The sequence below is a fragment of the Cydia strobilella genome, chromosome 6 (genome assembly GCF_947568885.1).
Source record: "Cydia strobilella chromosome 6, ilCydStro3.1, whole genome shotgun sequence".
Classification (NCBI taxonomy): Eukaryota; Metazoa; Arthropoda; class Insecta; order Lepidoptera; family Tortricidae; genus Cydia; species Cydia strobilella.
The window spans coordinates 19843254-19857245 of record NC_086046.1 but is presented as its reverse complement, the minus strand read 5'-3'; the positions used below and the strand labels follow the sequence as shown (position 1 = coordinate 19857245).

The 13992-nt window shown below is 40.4% G+C and overlaps 1 protein-coding gene across 1 annotated transcript in view; it reads right to left on the bottom strand.

Moving 5' to 3' along the window:
• Positions 1-13846, bottom strand: part of LOC134742341 (uncharacterized) — a 43210-nt gene extending 29364 nt beyond the window's left edge. The window contains exons 1-7 of the mRNA XM_063675392.1: positions 13377-13846; positions 11407-11583; positions 7323-7412; positions 6264-6544; positions 5092-5272; positions 4507-4708; positions 3597-3804 (exon numbers count right to left, since the gene is read on the bottom strand). Coding sequence (XP_063531462.1) covers positions 3597-3804; positions 4507-4708; positions 5092-5272; positions 6264-6544; positions 7323-7412; positions 11407-11583; positions 13377-13552 — 1315 coding nt within the window. The 5' untranslated portion in view covers positions 13553-13846. The remainder of the gene's footprint in view (positions 1-3596; positions 3805-4506; positions 4709-5091; positions 5273-6263; positions 6545-7322; positions 7413-11406; positions 11584-13376) is intronic.
• Between the last annotated feature and the right edge of the window lie 146 nt (positions 13847-13992).

Genomic DNA, 13992 nt, shown 5'->3' with positions numbered 1-13992 from the left:
TTCCTCTGACTGGGCTTCATGCTTAGTTGTTGTTGTCAAAAACAATGGTAGCCTCAGAATTTGCGGGGATTATAAGTCCACCCTCAATCCCGTGTTAGAAGTAGACAGATATCCACTTCCGCGGGCCGAACAGCTATTTAATAATCTTAATGGGGGAAAGCTATTTTCTAAATTGGATTTGAAGGAAGCATATATGCAAATTGAACTCAGCGAAGATTCAAAAAAATACACGGTAGTAAACACACATCGCGGTTTGTACATGTATAACAGACTAGTATATGGGGTAGCGTCGGCAGCGTCAATATTTCAGCGCGTCATAGAACAGGTAGTTGCCGGAATCCCCAATGTGACAGTTTATCAGGATGACGTTTTGATTACGGGAAACAGTGAAACCGATCACATAAAAAATTTAAAAAGTGTCCTAAATCGCTTTGAAGCCGCGGGGTTAACATTGCGTAAAGAGAAATGCACCTTTTTCGCCAAAGAAGTTAAGTATTTGGGCTTCATTATTTCTGAAAATGGGGTAAGAATGGACAATGATAAAATTAAGCCCATATTGGAGGCTCCGGCACCCGAAAACACGTCTACACTAAAATCCTTCTTGGGCATGGTCAATTTTTATGCAAAATTCATTAAAGGATTCACAGACATTTTGACGCCCTTATACCGACTTTTAAAAAAGGGACAGACGTGGGAGTGGGGCCAAACGGAAAAAGAAGCCTTCAACAAAATCAAAGTCGCACTAACGAATAGTCCAGTATTAACTCATTACAGTGAGCGGTTGCCACTGATTCTATGTTGTGACGGGAGCCAGGCGGGGGTTGGCGCCGTCATACTTCACCGAACGGCAGAGGGTGAACGGCCCATCGCATATGCATCGCGCGCGCTTAATGCGGCCGAGCGTAATTATAGCCAGATTCACCGCGAAGCACTTAGTATCGTCTTTGGCATAAAAAAAATTCATACATACTTATATGGTCGGCGGTTCACCCTGCGCACAGATCATCGTCCGCTGGTAAGCATTTTTGGGTCAAAAGCAGACATTCCAGCCACCGCCGCCGGGCGGCTCATCAGGTGGGCGCTACTGTTGTCGGGCTACCAGTACGATATTGAGTACGTAAAATCAGCAGACAATATAGCAGATGGACTATCTCGCTTACCATTACCCTTAGTTGATCAAAGCGACGCCAGCGATGATTGCAGCTTTGTACAGTTTATAGAAAATAATTTCCCGATTCGCGCGCTCGACGTTAAAAGAGAAACTGCCGCCGATAAAGCACTCAATGTAGTGCTACAGTACGTCAAATCAGGTTGGCCGAAGACAGGAGTGGTAACAGACCTGCTCCCTTATTATAGAAGACGAGATGAGCTCAACATAGAAGGTGGGTGCCTCATATGGGGTTCTCGCGTTGTGGTGCCGGCGGCGCTGCAGGCAGCAGTGCTGGCCGAGGTGCACGGCGGACACCTGGGCATTGTCAAGTGTAAGAGTATCGCGCGGAGCTATGTCTGGTGGCCTAGGATAGACCTGGACATCGAGCAGCTGTGCAACTCATGCCGCGTCTGTGCAGAGACAGCAGATGCACCCCCGCGAGTAGCCATAGTGCCTTGGACTACGTCAAAAAAGGCATTCGATAGAATACACATAGATTTTTTGTCATACAATTCGAAAACATACCTAATAGTCGTAGATAGTTATTCAAAATGGATAGAAGTGTTCCCAATGACTTCCACAACGGCCGAAGCAACTACAGATAAGTTAAGGGAGCTATTTGCTAGATTTGGGATTCCGTCCAAATTAGTCTCAGACAATGGACCCCCATTTAGTAGTGAACAATTCGCAAGATTCTTAATGTCAAATGGGATCACACACGTCACGTCAGCTCCTTACCACCCACCGTCTAATGGGGAGGCAGAAATAGCTGTGCGCACAATAAAAAAATGTTTAAAAAAAGCAACGAAGGAAAACACTAACCCTAATCAATTTTTACAACGCTTTTTGTTAGATTACAGAAACACTAAACATTGCACCACCGACGACTCACCAGCTGCATTGTTGCTAGGGCGTCAATTAAAAACAAGACTTGACTTACTCAAAACCGGTTTGTTTGACACCATAGAAAAAAATAAGCAAACAAAAATAGCTCGTGGACCCCAGAACAGAAGGTCATTCGAAGTCGGGGATTTAGTGTGGGCTAGAGACTTCCGTAAGGGCCATAAGTGGATTGAGGCTAAAATTGTACAGGCAGTAGGTAACAACAATTTTAAAGCACAGACAGAGGAAGGCATGATATCTCGGCACACAAATCAATTGCGCGCACGCCACGATTATGGCACGGCGCCGACGGACGAGCCTAGCCACCGGCGCGAGGCACGCAACGACGGCGTGACCCCAGACGTGCACGTAGCCCCCCTGGCGGCGACTGGCAGTCCCGCACCCGCCACCAGCCCCAGACCGATGCGCGCTCACATGCCTGTTACGCGTTACGGTTTTGAAGACGTGTATCCGTAAACATGCGAACAATAACCTTTTTTTTAGTTGTTCCTTATTATAAACAGATATATTATGTATATACCGCAAGGACATCCTAGCTTGACCTTAACTACAAGAAAATTGTCAGAGAAATTTGAACCTATAGCCTAACAAATAGAGTACAATTTGTTTTGTGTTACAACTCGCATTATCAAAATTAAAACAATTAAATTTAAATTTTATTAAAGCAGTTAGTACCTACTATATGTAAGTATAACAGTGTCCCATAAGAGTTAAACAATGATACCTTTCCATTGTTAATAATAAGCACTAGTTTTAAGTCACCATACTTTCTTTTTCTTTATTGTACCAACTTAGGTTTAAGAGGAGAGTAAATAGGTACTGTACAAGTGCTCACTTTAACTACTTACTCCTAGCAATTTTGAGATTTAACCGCTAAACAATTTTGCGTTTGTCATAACTTTAGTCAATAAGAATTAACGCCTAATTATGTAAACACCACATTCCTTCTTACTTATAGCGTGCGATATGAGTCATCTCACAGCTGTTGCTCGCCTGACCTAGTTACGCTTAACTAAGTACCTACCCCCGTGCAACCACATACAATAGGGAATCAGGTACGTACAAGATCGAACCTATCGGTAAGGGGGGAAGTAGTGTAGTATATCACAATACTACATGTAGGTAAGCATAATCAATGAGTTATAAACATAAGTATGTGGGTAGGCCGCTCGCGCTTGACCATGTTTTTAGTTAAGAATACACCGCCATTGAAGTAACATCGTGTTTCTTTATATCGCCCTTTACGTACATTTCACTTATTAATATTAGTACTATTGTTTTTTGCTCGTATATCCTATTAATATGTGTTAATTTTACTCAGAATCGTGAGCTTCTTCGGCGCTTGAATGACAAAATTTTCATTATATTTAAATTATCTTACATCCTTAGCCTTACCTAAACCATTAGCCAGCGCCTACAAAGTGCTGCGCATGCATATACATGTGTATTATACGCATATGGGTAGTGTTATCTTTTGGGCGTCGGGGGGGCTAATACAAATTGGTGCCGTGACCAGGATTTCCATAGGCAATGAAATCTTTACCTGAACCATTAGCCAGCGCCTGCACGAAGTCGGGCTGCTTGTGCATATAGACATACGCGTAGTGGAGTCTCTCGGGCGCCGTCCTCGCTAGTAGCCGGAGCTCCTCCCTCGCGCGCCGCGCCGCCGCGCCGGCCGAGCACAGCAGCACGCAGCACAGGCGGCGGCGCGCGGGCCGCCACTCCACCGGGCATACGTGCTCGAGGACCGCCTGGGAAACATTATACTTGGTCAAACCAAATTGTCAGTAAATAAAAACAAAAAAACCGGCCAAGTGCGAGTCAGACTCGCGCACCGAGGGTTCCGTACTAGTATTTGTTGTTCCGTTTTAGTATTTGTTGTTATAGCGGCAACAGTTCATCTGTGAAAATTTCAACTGTCTAGCTATCACGGTTCATGAGATACGGCCTGGTGACAGACGGACAGCGGAATCTTAGTAATAGGGACCCTATAGTTTTAAGGGTTCCGTAGCAAATTAACAGTGGCTCAGCCCGAACAGTGAGTGGCTCAGTCGCCCCAATATCGCCTCTATCATGTTGGAATTAGCTTGAGTGAGTGATTTTTTCCGAGCCACTGTTTCCTACCCTACCCTACTCATCCCTTTCTTTCGGGTGCTACTACTCGTAGGTTATAATATTAGCTGAAAATCGTTGAGCGTTAGACTTTCCGTTCGTCGCGACATCTTTTGTCGAGTAGCAGTACTGATAATTCCGCTACTTGACGCTAGATGTCGACTACGAAAATAATAGTCGTTTTGGTAACAAAACTGATGTATGGAGACTATGGAGTGAGCACTTAATTCTCTTTAATAAAATTTTACATCGTATTTTATTTATTTTTTCAAAATATTTTTAAAATTTCATCTCGTATTGCTCATCGTCACAATTTTGTTAAGTATTCATAAATAAGGTACCTGCGACGATAGTCTCGGTAGCGTAAGCAACTGATTAGCTTCTATCAGTTCTCGCAACGTCTTCGTGGGTATTTCTGTGGTGCTGACCGTAGCCGCCGGTTCCGGACTGTCCTCTTTTAAAAGCACCATGGTGTCAATGTGACGCTGGACTTTGTAGCGGGCGGTGACGTTGGTAGAGTCACGTGCTGTCATTGCGACGAAACTGGACAAAGTACAATAAGACAAAATAAAAACCATGAAAACGGATTATATCGCGTATATTGAATTTATACTACGTCCCGACGTTTCGAACCCTTTACAGCGTTCGAGATCAACAGGTGACTGAATATTGAGTCACGCCTGCCGATGACCGGTCTGACCGCCTATAAAGCTGATGGTCCTGGGTTCGAATCCCGGTTCGGGCATATATTTGGGTGATGAGCACAGACAGACAGTTCCTGAGTCATGGGTGTTTTTTATGTATTAAGTATTTTTATATTATATATATCGTTGTCTGAGTACCCACAACACAACACAAGCCTTCTTGAGCTTACTGTGGGGCTTAGTCAGTTTGATGTCCTATAATATTTATTTATTTATACACACCCGAAAGAAACCCGGTCCCTATAATGGAACGCAGTGAGCAGATATCGTAGGCGCATGGTGGGCTGTTCCTCAAAGATCAGCGCTTTGACCTTGTTGTCTTCAAAGTCGCCAAGCCAACTGGTCAGAGAGGAGTCAGTTACACGGGGAACGAGCTTGTAGGGAAACTTCCAGCGGATCCATTCTGTAACAATGAAAATATTATTAATATTTATAAAAACAGTCGCGCAGTCAGCATCTATTGATAGTGATGGCCAAATATCGTAACACACGCATGCACACACACACACACATTCACGCACGCACGTACACACGCACGCCCGCTCGCGGATCATAATCAATGAATGAACGAATGATGATTAATGAATGATTGAAAGATGAATGATTTTTCCGGCCGATTTCGCCCTGGCGAAAGATAACGAACGAATGAATTATTAAAAACAAACGAATGAATGATAATGATCGAATAAATTAATGATAGTAAACGAATTAATGTATGACGATGATGAACAATTGAATTAGAGATGGGATATTCGGTATATTCTTCAATGTTCGTATTCGGCCGAATAGTTCGGTTCGCAATGACGAATATTTACCGAATAAACATTTTTTTTTAAGGGCGTCCGCTTACTGGCGCGGTAAGTAAATAAATGATAGTGGACGAATGACTGACTAAAGTATGATGAGTACGACCGAAGGCCGTTCCATCGGTTTGCCGCTGTCTTTGTCACATTTCGCAAGAAAAAACGGGAAAGAACATACGCGCCAAGTGTCATTTTTGATCGAATTTTGTCGGTTTTTATTTGTTTTAAAAACGTTACCTTACAATATCGAAATTCTAAAGCTATGAAATTACTATTTATGTTAAGATTGTTTTTTCTTCTTTTTTTGTTTATAGTATCACATAATAAATAACCGAGTAAAGTAGGATTAAAAGTCCGAGTTAGAGGTTACTTTGGGAATTAATTGTATCGAGCGAAGTGTCATAATTAGTGTATCGGAAGCTATGTTGTTAAAGATAATATAGTCAAGAACTACATATATTTTTTCCACGTCTACAAATATCAACGCCTCTTAGAAAAACATGATCATATAAGGGGATTTTTCGCCTTCTGGCTCAGGGAACCGCCTGAAAGAATTACTATCATTTGTTGAAATTTATTTAAAACACTCACCCAATATCTTCGGCATGGAGCTGAGACTCTCCTTATAAATGTAGACATGCTGTTGGAGAACCAGCGTAAGGCACGGCACCCCGTGCACGCCTATCCTCCTAACCAAGCTCGCCTCATGCCCGGCGTGGACGGTGGCCGCCGTCACACCGAGAGGCTGCAACGCTTCGACTAGTCTCCTCCAGAAGGCGGCCGCCCGCACGCAGTCGAAACACCAGTCGGTGTAAAAGAGGACTAGGGCTGGAGTGTGGGCTGATTTCTCCATTATGTTGTTTTCGAAATGCCTGCAAATAAAAGATGACTTTCATATTAACTATAACGGCGTAAAGCTTATCTTAAATGCAGGGCCGGATTTAGAGGTCTGGAGGCCTCGGGGCAACAAAGGAGCACCCTGACCCCAAATTATTTTTCTGAAGTCTCTATTGTGGGGGCTCCTCTTTTGTGGAGGCCCCGGGGCTGTAGCCTGTGGTCAGGACATTAGTCACTTGCACGTGCACTGCAGGCTTGGTCACTTTTTCCGTGTTTAGTACATATAAATGTAGTGGTGTGACTAAATATTTTTAAATAATATATGTATTAAATATATTAAAATTAAATATATTAATATTTCTGTGTCTCACGGAAGTTTTGTTATTAAAATATATATATGAATAAAATATTTTTGATTTGTGTTTTTAAGCAGTCACTTGAAAACACAAATCAAAAATATTTAATAAAATAATTTCGATTTGTTTCCTAGTCATATAGTAAAATTGGTTGAATTTGTTTCTTGGCAAATTTACCATAGTTTGTCAAAGGACTGTCTCATTTCAAACATAGACAGAGAGAATCATACTATCTTTGTCTTACACTAGTACTAGCACTCAAAAGAAAAGGATGAGTATAGTTTTTTTTGTTCTTATTTACAGACAATTTGGTTTGACCAACTATATTTATAGGACGACAACAACTATACTCATCTTATTGAATACAATTTCAATGCTTAAACTAAAATATTTAAATATCAATGCCAGACTTTAGCCAAAAACTTAAAAAAAATATATAAATAAATGAAAGACTTACTTAGCAGTGACTGAAAGCTTATGAAATAATGTGATGTCTTGGTCCTGAGTTCTGAAGTGGTTTCCGAAGAACTCTTCAAAGGGGTCAGTGCTGTAACAATAACATTTCTAGTTTTATTTTAGAATCGGAATCAGAAAAATATTTATTGCCACGAAAAAAAATGTCTTAAGAACTAAGTACAAATATAAATCCTAAATACTAATATACTACTACTTAATGGCGCAGCGACCCAAAATGAGTCTTGGCCTCCGACACGAGTATACGCCAGTCGTCTCGATCCTGTGCCATCTCCCGCCAGTTATCGGCATGGAGAGCGCTCAAATCTACTCCAACAGCATCGCCCCAGCGATACCTGGGACGTCCGATGGCCTCCGCCCCACCTGGCGTCCCAAGTACGCCCTTTTAACGCCGCGATCCTCCTCCATTCTCAAAACGTGGCCGAACCAGCGGAGACGGTAAGCTTTTGTCTCGCCTATAATGTTGGGTGCAGCCACAATATCTTCAATCTCGACGTTTTTTCGGAGTCTAAAACTGGCATCTTCCCTTCTCACAGGGCCCAGGATTTTTCTAAGTATTCTCCTTTCTGCCACCAGGAGCTTGTTTTCTTCTTTAAGTGTTAGCGTCCAAGTCTCGCATCCGTACATGAGTATCGGCCGTATGACCGTCTTATATATACGCAGTTTTGTGTAATACTAAAATAGGTACAATTTAATTAGAAATGTTTATACATTTAACATGAATGATTGGGCAATGGGCTCCAATCTCAGCATATACGAAGCACTCCAAGCAGAGGGCCTAGCGCTGGTTTTCAGAATAGACCCTTGAACTCGGTCGGTCGCAGGTTAACAAATTACCGTGCTTGGCTAAAAGAGTAGAATATCATAATTGCAACAAATTAGAAGTAAAACAAAATAAATCACCAACATAAATCGGACCAATATAAAAAATCAAAATAAAAACGTGTGTGCTCATGTATGTGCGTGTGTGTATGTGTGCGTGTGTGTTTGTATGTGCCTGTGTCGGAGTGGTATGAGTTAAGTGTGCGAATGTGTAAGTGCCAATTGCTTGCCAAATTTTGTGTTTAGGAGGGAGAAAAAAATTTGCTCTGCATATATTATGCATGATTCATGTGCTTGCTGCTTGATACATATTTATTTTAGAAACTAGAATTTTATATAGTTAGCTAGTCAGTAAATAATTATGTATATACTAACATTAGCCTTAAGATAAAACTGTCACTAACACAAATTGATCCAAGTTGGTCCTTAATAAATGAATTTATTTATTTATTATTTATTATTATATCAAGTAAATACATTTTTACTAACCGCCTGTATTTATGCACTAGTGGTGACGTTTTCAACTAAAAGGTGCCACATTGTCGGTTCTCGATAAGGTTGATTTCAAATTGTAGCTTTATGGAAATAGCACCTTAGTGACAACCGACAATAAGTACCCTTTTGGTTGAAAATGGCACATATTTCTAGCATTCTCTTAGGAAAGCAACTTGATCACATGCCATAATGTCTTGCACGATGTAGCATTGTCTGACGAGCCCTATCATTGGAGTCTCTAGTTTAGTTCAAACAAAGAGAATATATAGGATAGAGGGTTACTGTCATAGTAAATTTTGTAGTCACAGTAAACTTACTGGCATCTATCAACACACGATTAAAATTAAAAATGAAAATGTAAAAAAATACCAAAAAAATGTATTATATGGATAAATGTTTTTTTTTGTAGTAATTTAAGTATATTTGTAACTAACAAAATATGGATTGTATCATCCAAAATAAACGATTTTTTATTTTTATATGATTTTGACCCATGTTCTTTCAATGATATGTGTTAAAATTGTTATATAACAAGCGAAACGGTCAACGCCATCTAGCCGAGAATAGGCCAACATGTGTAGCGCCATCTATCCGAGAATCAAATTTTCTTGATTTCCGAGGCACGTGTTTTCCTTAGACTTTATTCATCCTATACGGAGATCACGGAGTTACATACATATTATGATTCAAATTGGTTTGATTGACTACTACTTTATGTGCCTCATAAGAACTAAGCTTATGTAAATATATCATGTTTTTCACATTTTTGTTTTGTGTGGAACTAATTATTTACAAAACCGGACAAGTGCGAGTCGGACTCGCCCACCGAGGGTTCCGTACTTTTTAGTATTTGTCGTTACAGCGGCAACATAAATACATCGTCTGTGAAAATTTCAGCTGTCTAGCTATCACGGTTGATGAGATACAGCCTGGTGACAGACAGACGGACAGAGGAGTCTTAGTAATAGGGTCCCGTTTTTAAAAAGCGGACTTAATGCCATATTTTTTTTATTACGAGCCTATTGTGTCCCACTGCTGGGCAAAGGCCTCCCCCCTCTTCTTCCACTCCTCCCGGTTTTGAGCTACATCTGGCCAGTCGCTCAAAAAGGAGTCCAAGTTATCCCGCCATCGCCGACGAGGTCTGCCGGATCCCCGGTTTGACTCATGGGGCACCCACTCTGTGGTTATTTTGGCCTTCAAGTCATTCGGCATGCGGCAGACATGACCAGCCCAGTCCCACTTTAACTTGTCCGCTTTCCGAGCTACATCTAGGTATTATTTGGGTTTTAGAGCGCAGCGTGGTGTTCCGGATGCGATCCCCGAGTTTCACACCTAATATGCTGCGCTCCATACCTCTCTGACAAACCCCGAGTTTGGACTTCTGAGCTTCCGTCAAAGACCAAGTCTGAGCACCGTAGGTGAGGACTGGAAGTATGCACATGTCCATGAGCCTACGTTTGAGTGATAGAGGTAGGTCTCCCTTCATGAGGTGTTTCATGGACCATGGTTTAATGCCATACGGCATGCTTATTACTTAAGTTGATTTCAGTAATGGGGTTGGCAACTGTCAAATGTTTGCATAGATGGCGCCATCATTGCTTTTTTTAATACCACGTCAGTGGCAAACAACCGTATGGCCCGCCTGATACCCGCCGCACTCACCGTAGCCTATGGACGTCTGCAGCTTTACCCTTTCTCTAGTTTTGTTCTATGAGATTTGGCTTAAAAGGCTGGCTTCCGCGCCATATTATACCAAAAAAAAAACAATAATTTGACACAATTCTAGGGATTGACCGGAAAAACTTATCCTGGCGCCATCTGTAAAATCTCAATCTCAAAAAACACCAAAGATCTGTATCATATTGAATTCGATTTTAAAATGACTCATCAGTTCAATGTTTTAGAAGCGATCCAGACTGATGTTTGTTTACCAAGCATTTAATATCCGCGAATCAAAGTGGCGAAGGAAGTAAATATTTGGAAGAGAGTCAATTTAAACTGAATGATGGTCTATTAACCTGAATCACTATAAGAATATATTACTTTATAAAGAGATTTGCTTGTTTTTTGTTAGCATTAGAAGGAAGGTAAGCGATCTTGATGTCTTTTTATTGAAAAACACTTGAAAAATTGGTCACGCCAAATATACAATCATTTACATTCTTTTGCTTTCATAAGTAATAGTTATGATGACTGATTAAAAAAAAGAAGTATATATAAAATGGAATTTTAATAACAAATAGAACTGAATATCCTAGAATTACCAGTAGAATTTAAGCCTTAAGGCCAGCCTATAGGCTTGTATTTGATTTAAATTATTTATAACACCAGAGGAATTACATGCGCGTTGCCGACCCTAACACTCCTCTCCCTCGTTGAGCTCTGGCAACCTTACTCACCGGCAGGAACACAACACTACGAGTAGGGTCTAGTGTTATTTGGCTGCGGTTTTCTGTAAGGTGGAGGTACTTCCCCAGTTGGGCTCTGCTCTAGATCTGGAATGACATCCACTGTCCTGTGGCCTACCACACAAAGCGAGATGTAAATACTTTTTTGAATGGTAGGAAGCCACCAATCTTTGTCCTGATAACATTCTATGTCTTAGGTTAAAAACTAAACCAAAACTTGGGTTTCTAGCATTCTGAAAAAGCAACTCTTGTAGCATGTTCCATTACCCCTTTTCCACTTTTGGCCATCAACTAGACATATTCATATACATATATCTAGCCTAATTGTTTACAAATACTAACCTGAACCGAGCATATGTACTGTAATCATGTCTCTGCTTGTAGAGGTGTTCATCTTCATTTGTAATGCCATACTGGTCATAAGCTTGCCGTCGCTCTGTGTCCGAGAGCAGCTCATACGCCTGCTTGATTTCCACAAAGCGAGACTCCGCATTTGGGTGAAGGTTTTTGTCAGGATGCCTGTTAAAATATTGACATAAACTAAATAATGTATGGTTTGGCACAGAACTGTCTTTTCAAACATAGACAGAGAAAATCATACTGTCTTTGTCTTAGGCCTAAGCAGGGTTCGTAAGCATAATAATTATCAATGATAGCTATCTTGATAATTATCGTGATGTTTATGCCTGATAATTATCGATTTGATAAAAACCTAAAATTTACGAAATATAATTAGATTGTTACATGATCATTATCTTATATTTCAATGGTTAATAAAAAACTAATCAATAGCAAAAAATGCCCCAATCATTATTTTTTACTATCAAATAATTCAAAGAAAATAAATATAGCACCATACATACCTGGGATAATTATCAAAGACTACAATTATCTGGAAAATTTCAAACCCTGGGCCTAAGATACACTTGTAAGTTTTACATACATATGTAGAGACACAGCTATACTACAGAATGTGAGATAAATATTATTAGACTTATATTGACCCGGATATGGACCTTGATTACCTTTTGTATTGTTTCCGAGCTCCCAATATTTCGATGCAGTTACATGCATCTTGTTCACGGTCCATATCCAGGTCAATATAAGTCTATTGAAACTAACCGTGAATCATTCAAAACTGTTATTATGGATATCATTATCTATTCTAACAAATAGCTTTGTCCCTACTTATGTAAGTGAAACTTACAAGTGTATTTTGGGCCTTATGCTAGTACTTGCAGCCAAAAGAAAGGGATGAGTAAAATTTTCCTGGTTCTTACACTTCTTACTGAATGGCAAGTTGTGTTTGCCAGACTAGTTCCTTATTGTCATAATAGCATGAAGAACTAGTAGCAGAGGTGCGAAACTCCTCCTTTTGGGTAATCACAGCTCTGTTTGGCTCAGCATTGCTCCGAGCAATAATTAGGGTTGACACAACTTAAAGTCCCTTTGTGTGCACGACCATAGATAAGATAATGACTTGAACTTTGACAACCATAAATAGCCGAAAGGGATAATGCCATATATTAGAAAGGGACAGCATGATTCGTCCCTGAACTACTGTCAAACTTCAGTCTTGTAGGAAGTTTCCTTTCTGTACGGTAGTACTATTATTTATTCTGAGCTAGAACTAGTTTTTACAAAAGCATCCATCTGGCATTCCATTCCAACCCAGAAGAGAAATTGCTCCATATTAACATTAGACAGAATTTTAATGTTTTCCTTCAGTGAAAAGCAACTGGTAAAAACCTTGTTGTTATTTAGTATGAAAATATGTGTGATATCACATCCACGGGTCTTATAGGTAACTTTTTAGCCAACATAATATCACAACCAGGGGTTAAATGATCATAAACATAAATATGAGAATGGTAGTTATGTTTATTCTATGACTTTCTTAACACAATTGCCTTACTTTTAACTGAGTATTTAAAAATTTATAGACTATAAAAATTTTGTGGAGCAAAAAAGGCACCAATTGTAGATGGTGTGTGTGCACCATCTGGTGTATTTTTATTGCCCTTATATTAATTTAACTTCATGACAACAGCATCAAAAATGACAAATATGGGTCAAGCTCATGCCACAACAGATGGATCTAATTTAACTCACAGAGCACATAATTAATTATTTTATTTCTCACAACTACAACAAGATATCATACAAACAATTTGAATAGATTCCAAAATTTACAGATTCGTCGCGCCATTTGTTTATTCATAACATATTGATCCAAACACAAAACAGAACCATGTCAGTCACGTTCACAATAAAGTAGACCCTGTTCGATTAAGATAGCAGCGTAAACTCACCATTCCTTAGCTTTTTGCCTGTACGCCTTGCGAATTTCAACCAGTGTCGCTCGGCGGGAGATCCCAAGGATCTCGTACGGGTCACCGATCTTCTGGGCCACGAGCAGCGGGCACAACGCTGCCACTAACAGCACCCACAGACATCGCTTCTTCCAGCCCTTGTATATCCATTGCATATTACCAAACTGTCCCAACCACAACCCTCAGGAAGCTACCTCCGCACTATTCATAGAACTCTCATACCGACGCCTAACCCCACGCTGACTACACACATGACACACCAGAAAATAACAGAGGAATTCATGAAACTCTTATCAGTCATTAGTCTTAAAATAGAACACAGATGGCTGAAAATTTGTAGAATTGGAAAAATCTCGCGAAAATTATAAAATGTCAACCCGGGGTTGACCATAGATAAGATCCTTCAGTTTCTTAAATTTCCTGCAGAGTGCAATGACTGCAATGCGATTGGAACGATCGACCAAAGAACGAACGAATATAAATCCATAAACAAACGGAAAGGAATGGATGAATGGTTCGCCACGTGTCTTTGACGTTTTCCAGCTGGCTGTCAATTTCGGCTGTCACTAATTGTCATTATGTCACTTTCTTCACG